The 19,954-nt window shown below is 34.0% G+C and overlaps 1 protein-coding gene across 2 annotated transcripts in view; it reads left to right on the top strand.

Moving 5' to 3' along the window:
- Positions 1–2,674: 2,674 nt before the first annotated feature.
- Positions 2,675–19,954, top strand: part of LOC113236531 (elongation of very long chain fatty acids protein AAEL008004-like) — a 31,451-nt gene continuing 14,171 nt past the window's right edge. Inside the window, exons 1-3 of one of the 2 annotated variants that reach the window (XM_026472647.1) lie at positions 2,675–2,819; positions 12,637–12,707; positions 18,673–18,754. In XM_026472647.1, coding sequence (XP_026328432.1) covers positions 18,706–18,754 — 49 coding nt within the window. In that variant the 5' untranslated portion in view covers positions 2,675–2,819; positions 12,637–12,707; positions 18,673–18,705. Of the gene's footprint in view, positions 2,820–12,636; positions 12,708–13,319; positions 13,474–18,672; positions 18,755–19,954 lie in introns of those variants that run through there. The other variant, XM_026472648.1, reaches the window with a different exon arrangement.

Below are 19,954 nucleotides of genomic sequence, written 5' to 3'. Positions count from 1 at the left end.
TTTTTACTTTAAAAATTCGATTATGTGTGAAAATACGTTCGAATTCTGTTCAATCAATCGAGAGAAGTCAAAATTACATGACATGAAGTTTTGCACTTCGACAAAGTATTGAAAAACATTGTGCCCCTTTCCGTATATTATCGGTAAACACTTATGGAACGATCTTAGGGTGTATTTAGCTTTACCACGTAAGCTAAATTGCGTGGAAACCTTCCATTAAAACGTCTAGAAAACCCATTAAATACCAGATTTAAGCTATATAAAATTGAGTAGTGTCATCGGCAGATAATCCGGCCAGGTGTACAAGAAAACTTTATTACACGTGTCACATTTACGTATTTATGGCTGATAGTAGAATGCCACGCAGTTGACCAAGGAGACAGTCGTAACCGTTATTATGGTTGCTTAATTGATTCGACGATCGCTATATCGCAACTTTACCAGATTATATATTCTATATTTGTTACTCATGGTAACAAGGTTTAAGATTTCTTTTCAATAATTTATAGGGAGTAACAAATTATGGAATTTAAGGTTAGATTTAGGTAGTAACACGTTTTTTTGTTGCAAAAACTTGACATTTTCTATTAGAAATTTCCTACAATACCGTACCTTGTCCCAGTGAACATTAGCATCAGTAAATTTTCCCTTAACAATCCTACATCTACTACCTATTTAGGTATTTATTTATATTACTTGAAGATTGGAATTGAATAGTGAATAGTCATGATTATCGCATTTTTTGCGGCAGTGGACTTTATACACTGATTTAAGTTTTGTTAAATAGTTTTATACATATCTGTAAGTTGTAGGTAGAGGCACTTGATAACACTATAACTTGATTGCATGTTTCCCAGTTCACCAGATGGGTTCATTGTAATGCTGGTACTACTTCCTTTGGCTAATACAATAATATTTTAGTATCTAGCTTTTGAAGTACCAATTCTAAAAATATCATAGTTAATAAATATGAAATAGAAAAATATTTGTGTTTTATTGTTTTTAGTTGCGAGGTGCTTTTTCACTCGGAATTACTGACGTACATGAGTAATGCCCAAGATACCATTAAATAATCTAGACGCTAGCTAAATCACATTCATCATAAAGTGTATCGCTCACACGTTTAATAATCGTGAAGCCATTGAGGCGCGCGTGCACAAGCGGCAAGCCGAATCTAGGTTTGCTTTAACCGGTTGCTTCTTTATAATATAGTTTGAAATAGTTTAATATATTTATGTTGACATTTTTGCCAAATTTGTTGTACCTAAACTTAATTGCAATACGTTCGCGTTTGGGAGCCTGGAAGCCTTATGACACTGATTCTTGATGACGAGTTTAGACTTTAGTCTCCAACAGACTTTCTCACTTAAACTCAAGTGAATGTAAGATCTGTTTTTGTTACAAATATTTTGTAACCAAAATTTGGCGAGAGAAATGAATGTACGATTATTATTAATTTAAGCTGCGAGTTCATGATTACATCTTTTCGCGTGATTCCGATCGTCTGCGGTAAAATGGACAGGTACCTATAATTTAGACCACTTACGGCTTCTCTCTAATGGCATTCAGTTCTCAATCACACATCCTACGTACAAAACATGGATATGAATTCGCAAATACCGCGGCGCAAGGATTTCACATTTATGGACAAATGGTATGACGTTAAATGGCGCGAGACTGTAGATTACGACGAGCACGGAAAATCCATGAGTTGTCATCGCGCCAAAATTGGTTGCAAGATTCAAGACTTACAATCTTACACATTTTGGCTGTTTACCACGCCGTCAAGGGTGCGGCGGGGTCGCAGCGGGAACATGAAGTGAGCCCCGCCATCATTATGTTATTGGGTTTTGGACGTGGATCTGCCACAAACATATTAATTAAACATTTATGTGACGACATTGATCCAATGTGAATTTCATTAAATTTGCCCGATTAAACATAATAGCAGGAAGAAACAAGAATGCAGAAAATTACACCACCTTTGAAGTTTAGCGCAATTTCAGAAATATTAAGGGTCTACCCAAAATCACCTTCTATTGAAACTAACTGGGTACTTTTCTCATCCTCTGACGATGACACGTTAATTGCACTTTAATGAGTGTAAAAAAGACATTCATTAGCACAATTGCCTCCACTTTGCGGTGGGCGCTAGGACTTGATCGTTCTCTGATGGCGCAGAAAGCCAAACTGTTAAAAGTCCTCCACAAAACAAACGATTTGTTTATTGAGACATTATTTTTGTATTTTTTGTGCATGTAGTGACATCTATCGTGAATTTTGTTTAATTTAAGAACTTACATATGGCTTCTTTTCTACTTGACACTAGATGGCGGAATTAACATAAAATTACGTTACTTCTTGAATTTAATAGATGGCGTTAATAAAGTATATGCTCGTTTCATTAACTTTAGATCTTGTACAGAATGGAAGTTGTTCACTCAAACAAACCATTCAGTCGTATTCCTATTCCTTCTGTCTTTTTTTATCTGTGACACCTGGTGTCACTTTCTTTTTTTCAAATGGGAGTGGATTGTATTTTATTTTATTTAGCAAATTGTTAAAATTACGTTTAGAATTAGTTAGTGTAAGGGTAAATTTAGTTCCTTCGGTTCAAAGTAATAATGCTACCAAAATATCAAGCTTTAAGAAGGTGATCCAATGAAGATTGACTCCGTAACAGCTATTTTTATAACCTAAATTAGTCACCTATCGTAGTTAAATGAAAAAGTAACCAGAGTTTGTTGGAAACTATTACAAAATTTGTTTTATGCAGACGTCCTTGAGAGTCTTTGCTACAGTCCAGTATTTGAGATAAGGTGAGTTGTATATTTGAGCCTGTTTTCACCAACTGTTCTAGTTAAAGAGTCGATTTACAATTCGTACACGCCCACTACATAAATAGATGCTTACTAACTTTCTTAGATAAAACGAAAGTAATAGTAAAAAATTTGTAGAATTCGATATTTCACTAAATTATTTATCGCGAGACAGTCAAGGCTGAATGGTAATAAAAATGTAGATAGCAAATAGGCTGAAAAAAGAAACAGGTTTTGGCATAGTGAGTAACTTATGCCTCTGGCAAAAAACATATTGTTTATTGAAACTCCCTGTTGTTACTCTATACACAACCAAAAAAATTCATGCAAGCAACATGACAACAGGGACTATTAATTCGGAAATAATTGATGTGGTATTTTACTCTCCTAAATAATAGGAGACTTTGGGCTATTTTGTAATCTTTTTAAATTTTTCTTATTTCAGTTACATACAATTTAGACCAAAAAGTATTACTCATGATCTGGGCCTGTGACATGATATTAATGTCTCAAAACTACTAAAGTTATGTAAAATATTTTTTATTATTTTACGTAATTTTAGTAACCTTTTCTTTATTTCTTACCATAAAAATGAATTTAAATCAATTAGATAATCGCTAATATTGTATTACGATAAAATAAAAGGTTGTGAAATACTGGTATAAAAAAAATATCTCTTTTTACCTAAGCTAAAAAATTTTATTGGAAATTGTCTGTGGTGTCATGTCATCTTTTTTCATGCCACGCCATGTTCAGTGATAAGCAATCAAGTGAAGTTTACATCAAAAACTTGAAGTACAATGAAGTACCATAATTATTGCTTTGTGTTGTTGCATCACTTACCTTGGATGCAAATGTCAGAGCTGCCATAAAAGACTGTTCACTGATGACTACTTATTTTTGGTACTTATATTTATAAATTTAATATAATTTTTTTTATTAACTCAGGTTTGGTTTTAACATATGTACCAACCAAATAAACTAATAAGAATTTATCCATCACACAAAGTATATAAAAAGTTAAGCTATATAATGCAATAAAATAAATAACTAACTCTAGCCCATAGGTTCCCAAACTTTTTAGCTCACCAGTTTTTTAGGGTACCTCGGCAAGATGGAAAATTTCAATGCCCACCATCACAAAAAGTAATTGAAAACACATTTTTTTTGTATTAACGTAACACAAAAAAAAAAAACAAGAAAAAAAATTATATACATATCGACGCCGGAAAGCAATCTTGTCGTATCTTGAAAAATAGGCCTTTACAACAGAGTCGAAAAAGGCCTCAAGCCAAATTCAATGTAGAATGTTTAATAACAAAACATTGCAAGGCAACCAATGGTGGCATAAAGTAATGAAATTTTTTAATTCTATTATATTATTGCTACTACTATTTAAGTAGGCAACAGTAGATGAAAAGAAACAAAGTTATAATATTTTGTGTTTTATTGATTTGCTACATATCTCATGAAGCATCAATTTCTGATTATGTTCTAGAATTACTACTCAAACTTGAATGTTTGCAATCTCTCCATTCAAATAAGAAAAATCTTTAAGGATGACACAGTTTTGCACATAATTAATTACTGGCAATTTGTATGTTATTTTTAGGTGATTTGAAACTTCTATTGAACAAAATTCATCACAGACATGACTTTAAATGTTAGTATTATCAATAGCTTAATCTAATTTCAGACAAAAATATTGAAATTGTGGCAACTAAAACAGTTGCAGGTGAAAACCCAACAAATCACAATTTTTCGTGGATTGACATTTTTTCTACATTGAATTTGGCTAGAATATAGATGTACAATGTTAAATAATTGAATCAAAGTAATAGATATTTCAATATTTATTTATTTCCTCCAGTATAAGTGGCGACAAAATATTAGGACTTCTTATCTCTACCACTTTGTTGTACAAGTTCTTTATGTAAGATTGTTAAAACGTGAGTAAGGAATATGAAAAAAGGTAGTATATTCAATGTTTTGCAAGTATTTGCATATGCATTATTTAGACACCTGTGTGTAGTGTACATCTTCTGTGTCTGTGCGTACAAATTCAAATTCAAATTCAAAATAATCTTTATTTCATAGGTAAGCATTATTACACTTGAAATCGTCACAATAGTTAAACTCTACCGCTCATTCGTAAGGCAGATTCCCCTGAGAAGAATGAGCAAGAAACTCTAGGGGTTGCTCTTTGTAAATAACATTTACAATATTTTTTTTTATTTGAAACATCAGAGATCGAGACTACCTCCATGAGCTAAACGGCTTACTACCACGGATTTTTGTCATCCAAGTACGCAGAAGTTGTATAATAACCTTTAGTATAAAGTTTTTGTTTCACTATAGTTTTAAACCTCGTGAAAGGCAAATTTTGTATATCAACCGGAATCTTGTTATAGAAGCGTATACATTGCCCCTTAAATGATTTTTTGACTTTGTGAAGACGACTATCAAGAAAAGCTAGTTTATTTCTATTCCTCGTATTAATGTTATGTCTGTCACTATTTCTCATAAATAAATTACTATTCCTTTTAACATAAATTACATTTTCATAAATGTACTGTGAGGCTAGTGTAAGAATGTTAATTTCCTTAAACTTATCTCTCAAAGATACTTTGGGGCCCAGATTGTAAATTGCCCTAACTGCACGTTTCTGCAGGACAAATATTCTATTGATAACGGCGGCATTACCCCAAAGCAAAATGCCGTATGTCATTAGACTGTGAAAGTAGCTGAAGTAAACCAATCTAGCGGTTTCGACGTCTGAAAGTTTCCTTATTTTTTTAATCGCGTACACTGCAGAGCCGAGCCGTTTTGATAACTTACTTATATGGGGACCCCATTGCAATTTAGCATCTAACGTTATACCTAGAAATACAACTGTATCCACAAGATTCAATTTTTCGTTTCTAACTACAATGTTTGTAACCGTCTCTCTAACATTGGGTAATGTAAATTTCACACAATTTGTTTTTTTCTCATTAAGAAGTAGGTTATTAACAGCAAACCAATCAACTACTTTAGATATAGCATTGTTCACATCGTCGTAGGAACATTGGTGCCTTTTAACTTTAAATAATAAGGAAGTATCATCAGCAAACAATAGTATCTCATGTTTTATACCCTCCATAAGGCTAGGTAAGTCATTAATATAAACTAAAAATAAAAATGGGCCTAGAATTGAACCTTGAGGGACACCCATGCTAATTGCAGATCCTGACGATCTCGTACCGTTAACATCGACCCTCTGTACCCTACCACGCAAATACGATTTTAGAAGGTCGAGATCACGTCCCGCCACACCATAATGGCGAAGTTTGCTGACCAGTGTATCATGGTGCACACAATCAAAAGCTTCGGAAAGGTCACAGAATACACCAATAGCGTCATGTGAGACTTCCCATGCATCAAATATATGATTAATCAACTCGACACCAGCATCGGTTGTAGAGCGACCCCAAGTGAAACCAAATTGTTTAGGAGACATTAAGTTATTACTATAAAAATGTGCACGCATCTGATTTAGAATAATTTTTTCAAATATTTTACTGAGAGTTGGTAGTATTGATATAGGTCTGAAATTGGTGGGATCAGAAATACTACCAGATTTGAAAAGTGGAATAACTTTACTTTGCTTCATGAGGTCAGGAAAGACACCATCATCAACACGTTTATTAAAGACACAGGCTAAATAAGGCGCAATACAATCAACTATAGAACTAATTACTCTGACTGAAAGACCATCAAGATCAGCAGATTTTTTATGTTTATAGACTTAAAGGCTTTAACAATATTGTTTGGAAATACATGACGGAACCTTAAATTAGTGATACTAACTGCATTATTTTCTTTTAATAAGGATTCAGCGGCGGTGGGAGATGAATTTAACGACTTAGTAGTCAAAATTGGAATGTCAGTAAAAAAATTTTCAAATATTTTAGCAACTTCTGCGTCTGTGTTTACAATTTTGTCATTAAATCTTAGTTGAAAATCTAAGTTACGAGGTTTGACCTTTCCAGTTTCGCTGTTTATAATATTCCAAGTCGCTTTTACTACATTCGCGCTGCTTTTTATTTTATTATTTATAAACATTGCTTTGGCTGCAACACAAACACGTTTAAACATTTTCGAATATTTCCTAACAAAATCATTAAAACTGTTACTAGTGTTATAAGTCCTTTCATCGTAAAGATCATATAGTCTTTGTCTACTTTTGTGAATTCCCACAGTCGCCCAATCACTAAATTTCAATGAATTATTAATAGTTATGATCTTGGACCTAAAAACGTTATCACGTTCACTTTTGACTATGTTGAAAACTGAATTATACAATTTATTGGGATCGTTAACGTACGGAAGTTCAGTTAGTTTAAGCATTACATTATTTCTATGAAGCTTTAAGTCGACCATTATTTATCGGAACACATGTGATATCCTTTTTTGGCATTTTGTCAACAGTTATGTTAAAAGTGGCCAATTGACCGCAGTGATCAGAAGTTAATTTATTTATAATAGATTTATTACTAGGTACGGCGTTAGTATAAATATTGTCTAAACAAGTGGCAGTAGTAGAAGTTATTCTAGTAGGCACCAAGAAAAGATTCACAAGATTATAACATTGGAAAAATGATATGAGCCTACTACTAGCACTGGAATCTTCTAATAAGTTAACATTGAAGTCACCACAAACAGCAATATATTTATTTGGATTATTTAATTTGCCTAAAACTTCATCTAATCTTTTTTCAAATAGTTCGTAAGATTAATGAGGGGGTCTGTACACGCTTAATATAACAAGCCGTTCAAGCTCTATGCAGGATATCTCTATAGTCCGCTCAATAGATAGGCTCACAATATCTGTACGTTCTTTAAATTTTAAATTATTTTTAATAAGAATTAAAGAGCCGCCATGAATAGCTTTTTCTCTGCTGAACGAACTAGCCACCTGGTGATTGTTGAAGCTAAACATGAACTGATGTTTTGATAGAAAGTGGTGTTCAGTAATACACAGAATATCAATATTATTACAGTTAATAAATAATTCTATTTCTAACTCTTTGCCTTTCATGCCTTGAATATTTTGATGCACCAGGTTTAATATACAATTTATTTTATTTCTGTGTGTTTTAGGTTGGTTTTTTATTGTCATTGTGTTGCAAGAGTATCTCTCCGTTGTCTTATTAATTAATTTAAATAATTAGAAGTTGAATTATTTTCAACAGAATGATTATTGTCAGTAAACTGACCAATGTCAACGGACTGCTCAATAGAAGCAGCCGGTCTGGTAGCCAATGATTTGGCTGAATTATTAATATAATATGATAGCAACTCTGCTATCTGTCTCCTAAAATAACTAGAAAGATAATACCTATCTTTAGTCAAATAAAAATATTTACTAATAAAATTATTAGTATCCATAAAATGAAATTTACTACAATGAAATGTCAAGCTGTGTAAAGTTCTATTTAAGTTATGTCTCAAATTATTTTCACTTGTTGTGAGGCTATTGCTGAAGGGAAAAGCTAACAAAATAATTTCTTTTATATTAATTAAATTATTTAATTGTGAAAAATATTGTATTAAATCTTTTTTGTTACATTTTCCTCTTCTGCCAATTAAAATTATTAATGAAGTGTCTTTGTCAAATTTAGTTGACAAAATACTATCTAATATTTTACAGTATGTTGCACCTGGCATGCAAATATTTGTTAATTTTATTCCTAGGTGGTTAAGTTGCAAACCTATATTTTTACCCATTTCATCACTATACATAACAATATTTTTTTGAATTTCATTTGACCTAGTTATTGACAAAGAGGTATTTTTTGATTCTAAAACAAAGAGGTATTTTTTGATTCTAAAACGTACGCATGTGCGTGTATACGCAGCTGTGCATAAATTTTGGCTCATTAAATTGTTTTCAATGAGAACACGATGTACAGATGGGCATTACAATCAAATAATGAAGCTGAACAGTGCTTACAGGGTATTGTTAATTTTCTTAGTAAAGTTTATTTTTGTCGTTGTTTCGCTAAGAGCAAAGGATATTGTTCTCTTTTGATCGTTAACAGTTAGTAGTTTAAGGTGTACAACCCGTGACACTCTATATATAGAAAGATCCAGTTATTTAAACATTTACAATTTGTCTATTTGATCGTCAACAAACCAACGGCTATAGGTGTATGAACTGTAACATACTGTTAGAAAAAAAATTCAACTTAAAAAACTATCAACATTAAATTAAATCACGCCAATAATGTATGTATGCACAATTTTATGTAACTGCTTATTTCCAGTATATATGAAATCCATTGTTTAGCCAATCCCTTATCAGATCAGTTATAAAAGGCCATTATCTAGACTTCAGTTTTCGCTGAATACAGTGTAAACCTATGGTCGTGTTGGTCTGACTATCTCATTATCATTATCTGACTTGATACCTAACGAGAAAATCTATAAAATAAAAATAACGAAATCGAGTTAAAGTTATGATATATTACAAGATGTTGCGGCATTGTACACTACCATTGTCCTCTAGCATTAGGTACAGACCTCAGAAATATACATAAGTCTAAAAAGACACCATTCATTAAGGGTTTAAGCAATTAAATGTATTATTTATAGCTATGTAACATGTGTTCCATTGACATGAAGTTTTTTTAAGACGCTGCCGTTAACTACAATACTATATATGTATTTAAATTCTGTGCAACCTTTTAGCAACATTCACTCTACTAATAAGAACTGTTCAATTTTATGAATATTTTTTTAATTTTTTTTCTAGGGGATCACATAAATAAAGTTGACATATGTGTTAAAAGAATGAAAATTATAAACTGTTATATACTCTACATTATTATATACTATGTCTATATAGGAGAAAAAAAGAAAGGTTAGTTGGAAGAAATCTCTTTATGGGATAAGCTCGCCTTTGTGCATAAATATTTAAATTGTTTCTGAAAATTTGTAAGTTACTTTGTGGTACAATAAAGTGTTTAAATAAATAAATAAAGCCGATATTCGAGCCGCATTGGAAAACATTTCAAGAAAACGATGTTTGTAACAGTAGAAATAGCAAGTTGCGTGCTTTTATGTTCCGGTACACTGTGTAATGTGACATATGAAACATACCTATTTGTCTGTCTTAATTCCAATCATTATTCTTAACCCGTCTTAGGTGTAATATATAATATTTTCGGAATCCTAAGTACAACTAAAATAACTCTACAGATAACACTGACTTGTTTTAGTAAACAATGTACACTTTCACCAATTTTGACAAATTAGACTGATTGCATGTTGGCGAAATAATTGAATATTATAAAAAAAAACTTGTTAAACCACCTGCGTAACAACAGCGAAAAAAATTCAAATGTAAAAAAATCAAGAACTGACCCAAACCTTTCGAACTTTACAAGGACAATTGTTATACGTAGTTGCAAGTAAGCTATCCAAAAATTTTAATTATAGCGATACGACCGAATAAAAAAATTCAAAGGATCAAGTTTAATTTGACATACGTTTCGTGGCATTACGAAGTTTATTTTGTACTTACTATATGATTGATATCCAGACACATTTTTTAAACAATTTTGTGGAACCGGAGATAGTTTGGTAACCAATAGAACTAAAGTTTTTTTCCTTGTATATTATGTAATGTGAGTATTTTAACTAACATTGTCGGCTATTAAATTAGATTTCTAATAATATACTAAAAAAGTATATGGAATTGCATGTAGTTCTAATTTGAAGAAAATAAAAATCGTTCGCATAAAAATCGCATGTTGTTCGTTGTTGTATGTTGCTTTTGTGACTTCCTGATTCTCAACTTTTTTCCACCCAGCTCATTGTTAGCTCTGGTAATCGACACCTTTGTACCGACTCAAAAAACGTATAATAATGTAACTTCAAAGAGTCTCGGAATCTTCGAAGTCATATGGGCGTCACAGTCATCATCATCATGGCTGCCGTTTTGTTATCCAATCTTGGGTGTAGGCCTCTTCCCTCTTCTTCCACTCTTGGCGATCTCCCCCACCAGTCCCAACCTCCGTGTCGTCGAATGACGTCCATCCAGCGCTGCGGTGGTCTGTGGCGCTCTGGGTCTCCACTCAAGTACTCGCCTTGTCGCTTCTCGTCCATACTCGCAATGTGCCCCGCCCACGCCCACCTTTTCTTCGCCACGACAATTACGACATCTTTAACTTTGGTCTTATTTCGGATCCAAGCATTGCTTTTTCGGTCTCGCAGGGTAACTCCGAGCATTGCTCCCTTCATGGCCCTCTGCGTGACTCGGAACCTCTTGGCAGACTTCTATGTAAGAGTAACGGAAACCATGCCGTACCATAGACGAGCACGGGCATGACACACGGTCGAAGACTTTTTGATGCAGGGGTATTGTGCTACGTAGCGTTTGTTTGTTTGCACCGAATACAGCCCATGCCTGAGCGATCCGTCGTTCTAGTTCCGCTGTTTGTTGTCACAATGGCGTCAGAATATGTAATAATAACGTGAAATATCCAATGTCTCTTCACAAACGGAAACCATATCGAATCCCTACTACCATATATAATTAATTTTTCATGTTACAGCTTGTTTGCGGAGTCAAGCCAGTTAAAGTCGCACTTGCAGACCTGCTTCTGTTGTTCATATTGACTGCCCTGTTTACCTCATCGCGGAAGGTAGAGAGATCCGAAGCACGGCTGGCCGACCTCAGGTAGTGAGGAGCCCAAGTAGTAGACCAAGTTGTGCTTCCTTATATACTCCTACCCTGACCCCGACTGTGTAGCGTCATGGTCCGTACCAACTCTCTCCCAAGTCGCTCTTTTTAAATGAAGACAAGAATAGACAACTATAAACAACAGATTCGTTTTGTCGTACTTAATTTTCTGACGGACATACACTTGATTATTTCATCAATAAGGCTCGTCCATAGATTAAAATGTATTGATACTTGGTTCCGCACTGCTCCCATTGTTCAGTAAAGTCATCACTTTATGAAAACGTTTGCGTTAGGTCCACATTAACTCCCTTTTCTGACTGTTGTGTCACATCTAGCGGGGGCAAAGTTTCTGGTCTTACACATGTGATTTTATAGTTGATCGTCATTAACGCCACTGTTATAGTGTGTTTAATCACTCACTTACACCGCCGTTAAAAAGAAAACTAATTTGTTTGTTTCTTTTTTTTGGAGAACCAACATTTGGATTCTGAGATGTAACCTCATATTTTAATTCCTAAACTTGAATCCGTCCCAAAAATATACTCAAAATACTAAGCAATCTTGACGTGTACTGATAAGGTTCCATTATAACCTTTTGATTCAAGGAACTGTGCATATCAATCCTTAAACTCGTAACCTTTTTCTATTCCCGTTCAAGAGACAAATAAAGCTTTGTGTAAATATTTTTTCTTTTAATCACATTTAACAAAACAATATTAAACTTTACATTCCAAAGATTAAGACTGCAGTACTCTCTTATACAGAACACCGTCCATAATAATATGTGTAATGATTTAACACTAGTCGTACAACTCGAGAAATAATAATCTAGCTGATTCTGAAACCCAATAATTGATTTTTAATTAACGAACGTCAACAAAATACGTAATCTACAAAGTAATTAACGCTCCCCAAACAAAAGCCCATCTAATTAAGTAAATTTTTTCTTTGTGGTATTTTTAAACCAGGTTTAACGAAATTTGTCGACAAAACAAATTATTCATTGCTCCAGTATATGTTTTGACGTTGTTGAATGACGTTTTAGATTATCGAGTGTATTATTTATTCGTTCGTGGTCGGTTTCAGGTATCATTGACCGTTAAGACTTTGCGACATTCGGACCCCAGCAATTGGAGCTTTACCTTCCTATCACTACAGTAAGTTTTTTTATTGTATGTCTGTTATAACATAAATTCAAACAAATGTAAACAGAACTTAAAGATAACTGTTTATTATTTTATTATAATTAACTATTTATATATTAGAATTAGATATTTGCTCTATGCTGCTATATTCAACCAGTAGCGCGCAATATCTGCGGTATTGTATGTATGTATTATGTAAATACGTGGAATCTTTTATGAAGAAATAAACGGCATTTCTATTTTTTTTTTAACCTAGTCAACCTAAGTGGTTCATGAAACTCTACTGGTTTTAGAACATGGCAGAAAATTTAAGTCTTGTATCCCAATTTGTTACCAGTTATAAACAATTAATTGCGGATTTGGTTAACTTTACTACAAGAAGAGGTGAATTAATAATCACTTCGAGTTCCTTTACCGCCAATTGCCATTATAAGAAAAAGGGCAATATGTTATGCACCTTGAATAGTTTTGCACATGTCAGTGCATTTGCAATGCAAAGGATGAGGTTTTTTAAAGCTTCCTTGTGACGTCGGTGTGACGTAGGTACCTACAGGGTCGGTCGGTACTCGGTGTAGAAGTGTACAGCGCGCGCGCGCGCGCATGTCAGTTTCCGTTCGCGGCGCCGGTGGACGCCGACACCTGCGCTAACGCCATACGCGCGAAAGTCGACCTGCTTGCGTTTTATTTGTATTCCATTGACACCATAGCCTGTAGAAAGGACGCCTTTAACACTTCATCCTTTAACCACCGCTCCACGTTCCTCTTCCCTGTTAAACTCGTAAGTAGATATCACATTTTTTTCGTAAGAATTATAATTTCTCGATCCGATGTTAAGTTGACAAATATTCTTTATTAGTTTTACAAATAATATAGTGTTTTCTTTTTACTTAAAGTCGTTCGATAAGGCTTAGTGACTATTTTCAATTTGCTTTAATTTAGTAGCAGTGCGGTTTAAAACAAAATTCTGAATAATTGAAAGCAACTTTTGCTCAATCTACCTACTTCACGTGAAAGACTATTAAACATGCTATGGGTATTATTAATAAAAAAATAATTTTACACATAGTATATTTAAATTACTTACATGTTCATAATATCTTCTAGTCAATCGAATCTTGGGAAAATCCTTAAATCTGGAAGAACGAGTAGAAAATTGAAAACAAATTTGCAGTTCTATATTTGAATACTCGCCCCTTATTTTTAAAGGAAAATAAATTTATTTCGTGTAATTATGAATGAAATGGTCATTTTGATGGCAATGACGTCAAGACATTGAATTTGAAAGTAATTAGCAAGGTTGATTTTCTAAAGGTTAACATTTATTAATAGACTTACTTACTAGTTGATAATGTGCAAGTTTGAATAATTTGTTAACAATCGAAGACTGTTTTAATTCGACTCTCGTTTCGCCTTGGCACCGGGGCAATTTTATGCTAAGAGGGCTTATGGATTTGATTCCCTTTAACCTTGAATTAGTTCATCGTAATTATTACAAAAGTATTAATTTTTAATAATGCTATTAACATTATCTCAAATTCAGTTCGATGTTATTCATCTTTTGTAAACATTATTCCTGGAATAAACTATTCTTAAAGTATATAGTATTGATAAGATTAGAACAATGAATCATAATCATAGATATCTTTCGGTATCGCGTTCGTGTTAAGCCAGTATTATGGCAAGAATTGGTCACCCATATTAGTTTGTAAATGACATGTGTGGTGTGTATTATAGAAATCGTTACAATATGCCGTACTTATATAAATTTCAAATTATAATTAAATTCAAAGGATATTGTGCAACCGTGTAAAATTTCTATTTAATTTATTTTATAATATAATACGTATTTTACGTTTCACAACGTGGCAAAAGTCTTTTTACTTTAATAAAATACACAGTTTACATAATTACCCTGTGATAACAACGTAAGTCCCAATCTACCGCTTTTTGTATCGTTCAACGCGTTCCATAAGATCGTCTCTCACAGAAATACTATACAATACTCTTACTTTACCACGAAACGTATTTGCACATAAACAATGAATTCTACTAATTAATTTTTTGCTAGTGAAAAGTGAGGCGCAGTGACTAAGTGAGGACGTCATAAATCAATTGTCATTTGTCCATCTTCCGTTACATAAGAAGCAGAGGAAGGTTTCGCTAGTGTCCAATTGATCATCGCTGCATATCGATAATGTTGTGTAATCCCCATCGTCCGTCATAGATTCCCATGTTATTAGGGTCACTAGCTGATCGTAGTGGCCAGCGGCAATCGGATAAAGTATAACATTGTATTCAACTTACAATGTAACACTATAAAGGTTTAAAACAACATAGCTTAAAATCGGTATAGAAAGTATAATCAGCCCGTACCTTTTGCCGCAGAAGTTAGTTTAACATAGATGTATGAAAACGTAAGTGCAAAATTAAGATATACAGAACTACTGGAAGGAATGATAACTAAAATAGAGGAACGTATAAACTACTAAATTATTAAGCAATCAATCATTTTATAATCATTTTATTATGAAATTAGCTTTGCAGTTCATCAATTAGTTAACGTATTAAAAAACATTAATATTACTTAGTACCATTAAGGATAATTTTAATCGCAAGATATCTATCTTAATATATTGCTGACCATTCAATTAATTCGTCAGTGACGATTTCGTATAAGTGGAATCCGCAACAGTTGATTTTAAGTGTTAAAATTTTTAAATAACGCCCCCTATTTTTTGCACAATGTATGTAAATGCGCATGTAGATTCTGCTGACTTTCAATTGACCACAAACATGTGGACTTCGTATTTGCACTTCGTTAAGATTATCTTGGACCACCCACAAAATGAAATAAAGAACATCAAATCTGAATACTGACTCTTGAGCCAAGGTAAATTCACAAATTGACTTATAATCTCTTGTTTTGAGGAAGTAATTATGGTGTTTATATCCATTTAATTAATAGTCTTGCCTGTCCGATTTATTAAGTACTAGAAAAGAACATGTTGTGACATAATAAATGTGATAAACGGCGGTATTTACTTAAGCCATTGTCAGTTTCACCTCCATTTTTTTAAGTTTCTTGTAATTTTTTCTTATAAGTATTAAATCGCGCATACCTACTTACTGCGACGCATCGTTTGACTGCAAGCCAAGTACTTGTTGTTGTACCGTCATGAAATTAAGACACAAATGTTGCGCACTGTTTAGAAGGAACAATGTCAATGCCGTTGGGAAAAAAATTTGGTCCATATATTTACGTAATACTTAACTATACATTCGAGATTCCCTGACCTAGAGATTCTCATTTTAGCGTTAATTTATCAAATATTTGTTGCTGTGTCGTGAATATTACAATTATAATAATGTACATAACATATTGGTAATATTAACTGCAATATCGGGGTTAACTTGAATTGGAAATATAAGTGCAGTGTAAAAATTAGGAACAAAACTGGTTAATTTCATAATTATTGCGATAGTAGGAGCTTACGCGGTTTTTGTGCTAACGCAATGTTTGAGAACATTCTGTCAGATGGATATGAGGGCCCGAGAGCGAGGAACGGAGTGGGGTGGAGTACGCACGCGTCTGTGGCAGTGGGTCAGTGGTTCCGCAGGGCGCGAGCGCAGGCGCGTTGCCATTCTGGCGCAACACCCTTACGTAAATCGTGCGGACCACGAACCGCTCGCTGCAGTGAAAGTTGTGACTGCTTTACTAGTAACGTTCCATTCCGAAATATTGTCATTTACAGGTTTCATTTTTTATCTATATATTTATTCTTCTAGATCTTTCTTTTCTAGACAATTTTTTTTTCTTGTAAGAACAACTGCGGACTTGGGCCGGTGTTTCGAGTATAAATGTTGACCACACAAAATTCAACCAAAAGCTCACGAATGCAAACAATTGCACTGTATAAATTTTGGAACAAAATGTATAATATACTATTTAGTTTTGTATATGTATATTTTTTAATATTTATATTTATACTTAATAAATACCTATAATTTGTGTTACACGAAAAATTCAAAAGTACTCAATGTTACAAAAGTAGCTTTAAACTACGTAATCATCGTCTCGAATAATAAAATTGTAAATTTTATCTGATGACTATGTATTGAGCGCAGTGTAACACATATTACAATATAATGTTATGTAAAAGTAACGCAAGTTATACTTTTAAAATAGCTATAATTAATTTGTGGCGGAGGAGCAAGTGTGTTTCGACCGAAGCGAAGATCAGGTCAAGGCCGCGGCAGATAGCATACTCAATAGTCGATTGTGCAAGATCAGCCGCGTCGGCACCCACCGTCGCATGCGCACCACGCCCTTCTCAAATCATTGCTGAACTCGTTTATCCAAACTGTTGGACATTTAAACACCTCTTATACACTCAAACGAGATTACCATTGTTTACTCCAATCACTCTCGGTAATGACCGTCACCTAACCTTGTTTTAACGCCAAGCTGTTATTATTTTAATACACATCATTAACGACGCGTTTTCCATAGCTCGTGGCCCCTGACTATTTGCTTATTAAGAATCATTGACGGCGGCCTGACCCTACCTTGGCTAGAGTTTATTCCCTTACAATGTTAAACAAATAATGATCGCAGATAAACATTGTCGTATTCATTCAAGGAACGTGACAATAACGTGAAAGTTTACTCCGACGTGAGTTTTAGGAACAGACGTGTCACCGTCACTTCTCATTATCATTGGCGATTCGTTTTGCTGACTACGCCTGTGCATACCTCAGTGCATACATCGAAAAACCCTTTTCGCATGAGCTGGGTTTGTCCCATCAGTAGGGCTAGCACAGTAGGGCGCAATTTGCGCGAGAGCGACATAAAGCGCGAGATATTGCTATTCTCGCATAGCGATCCCTGTCGTACTAGTCCTACAGGACGCCTGTTTCCTACACATAATACGACATTACATTATTGTTTTCATGAAATGATCATTGCGTTTGGCATTCAATGAATATGTAAATTTGACGCGATCGTCCCCCCTTTTGCTAGATAGGCGGTTGCGAAGTGCTTTCGTGGCGCAACTATAGGAAATTCCCTTAATCGTATGCGAAATCTATAAATGGTCAAGTTTTTAAAGACAAAGCGCTAACGCAATGTGCTAACGTGGTCGTGCTTCCACTATGGTTGTATCCATTCGGCCATAGGATTACGTTACTCGCACTATTTGTGATACAAACATAGAGTAATATTCATCATACCATAGCAAGATCAACAAGCTATATACTATTTCCCTGTTCCGCGTCCGCGAAATATTTTATGCATATTTGTGTTCTATTTTTATATTCTTTTAACATAATGGACGTACAGAACAAGTCAAGTAACAAGTCATCTCTAGCATATGGCATATTGTTTCTTATTATCTAATTGACTTTGTTGCTCAATTTGTATAGCAAAGGTATTATTGTCATCGAAAAACATTATACTGTGGTCAACTGCCAACTAGCACGTATCATTAATTAAGCAAAAATTGCATATTCACGATAACACTCATGTGATGATAGCTTACACGCGCCGCTATTGACGTGGTTCATTCCTGAGCAAGTTACGAGCATAATCAAGTGCATTCACCTCAATGTTCCATGAAATAGAATAATGCAGAGTACTGGACATATAATGAAATCGTTCAAGTGGTGTGGTGTATTAGCTCGTTGAATAATAGAATAACTGAAAAGTTGATACAACGTATGGTGAATAACAGCGGCAAAGGCTTGAAAAATTCCGACTACCGTGCCACCAATACCGCCACCAAATTTATTGCAAATGTTATCGCCCCACACCTAGCCGTCGACAACGACTACTGCCCTAATTATGAATATTGTAGTTTTCATAATTAGGGCAGTGGTCGATTTTCTGTAATAAAACTACTACATTACCTGTTTATACACCTACATTGTTCTCCAGAGACTTGACGTTGATAATGGATATATTGTTATCGTTTTGTTACAGGTTCAGTTACTTAGCTACGAAACTCTACCAAAGATGGCGAGCATAATCAACTGGTATAGAGATCTTATGGACAATAGAAGCGGTAAGGACATTGCGTTTTAATTTATCCATCCATTATATACGGGATACATGTTAAAGCGCCAAATCAAATTCACTTTAGTTAGAGATATCTAAAAACAATCTATTTAATTTTTAAGTTATTGAATGTCAAGATGTTTGACCACTATGATATGCAATTATTTTTGTGAAATTACTCCACAAGTTTGTTATAATTATTAATACTAAAGAAGAAATAGATTTCTCACAGATGGCGCTACGGCAAAAAGTCGTTAAAAACCAAAAACCAAGATCTGCAACCAGCACATTGAAAAATTCTTATTCGTTCGTTACGTGTCTTAGTTGGCATAGCGTCCAGCCGGATCGAAGGATTTTTTACTGAATGTTCGATCTTTGTATTAATAATTATAACAAACTAGTGGAATAATTTCATAAAAGTAATTGAATATCATGATGGTCAAACTGGTAACATTTAGTAACTTATAATACAATTATTAAAGCGACATCTCTAGCAACTACTGGTAGATGTAAAGGTACCTGGCTGAGTGAAGAAATAAGTTCTCACAGATGGCACAACGACAAAAAACTCGTCAAAAACCAAAAACAAAAATCTGCAACCAGCACATAGAAAAATATGGTTGGCATGGCGTCGGTTTGCTGGAAGACGTTGGTTTGAATCTAGCTAGACCGAAGAATTTTTTTCTAAGTGCTCTATTTAATTATACATTTAAATATGTATACATTTAAATTTCCATATGTATTGTACATATCCTAGTCGAGTATAAATTCTAAAGCTACATTATACATACATTGCAAATATTCTAAACGTCAAATATATGACCAGATTCACACGAAGCGTTACACTTTCACGTTTCCATGGCGAATGGCTATGGAGTGGAATTCTTTGACTGCAGATTTATTCCCTGAACACTATAACTTGGGCCTTTTCAAGGCGAGAATGAATAGGCATTATTTAGGTGTGCATGCTCCATAGTCACATAACAGATGTGCTCTTATTTTATCATAAAAACAATTAAAAAATTATGGAACGAACAAGTCTTACGCCTGGTGGTAATCGACACGCCTGTCCATAACAGTTGCAGTGCCACTCAGTGCTTTAAATAAGGATATTCCGCTGCTCCGAGCTGTCCCGATTTTTTCATCCAATACAATAAATTGATCCTTACATGAAACTGAGCATCAGCACAAAACAACAATAATTTTC

This window comes from Hyposmocoma kahamanoa, unplaced genomic scaffold (genome assembly GCF_003589595.1).
Source record: "Hyposmocoma kahamanoa isolate Upper Pololo Valley unplaced genomic scaffold, ASM358959v1 92, whole genome shotgun sequence".
Classification (NCBI taxonomy): domain Eukaryota; kingdom Metazoa; phylum Arthropoda; class Insecta; order Lepidoptera; family Cosmopterigidae; genus Hyposmocoma; species Hyposmocoma kahamanoa.
This window is presented reverse-complemented; position numbering and strand designations above follow the sequence as displayed.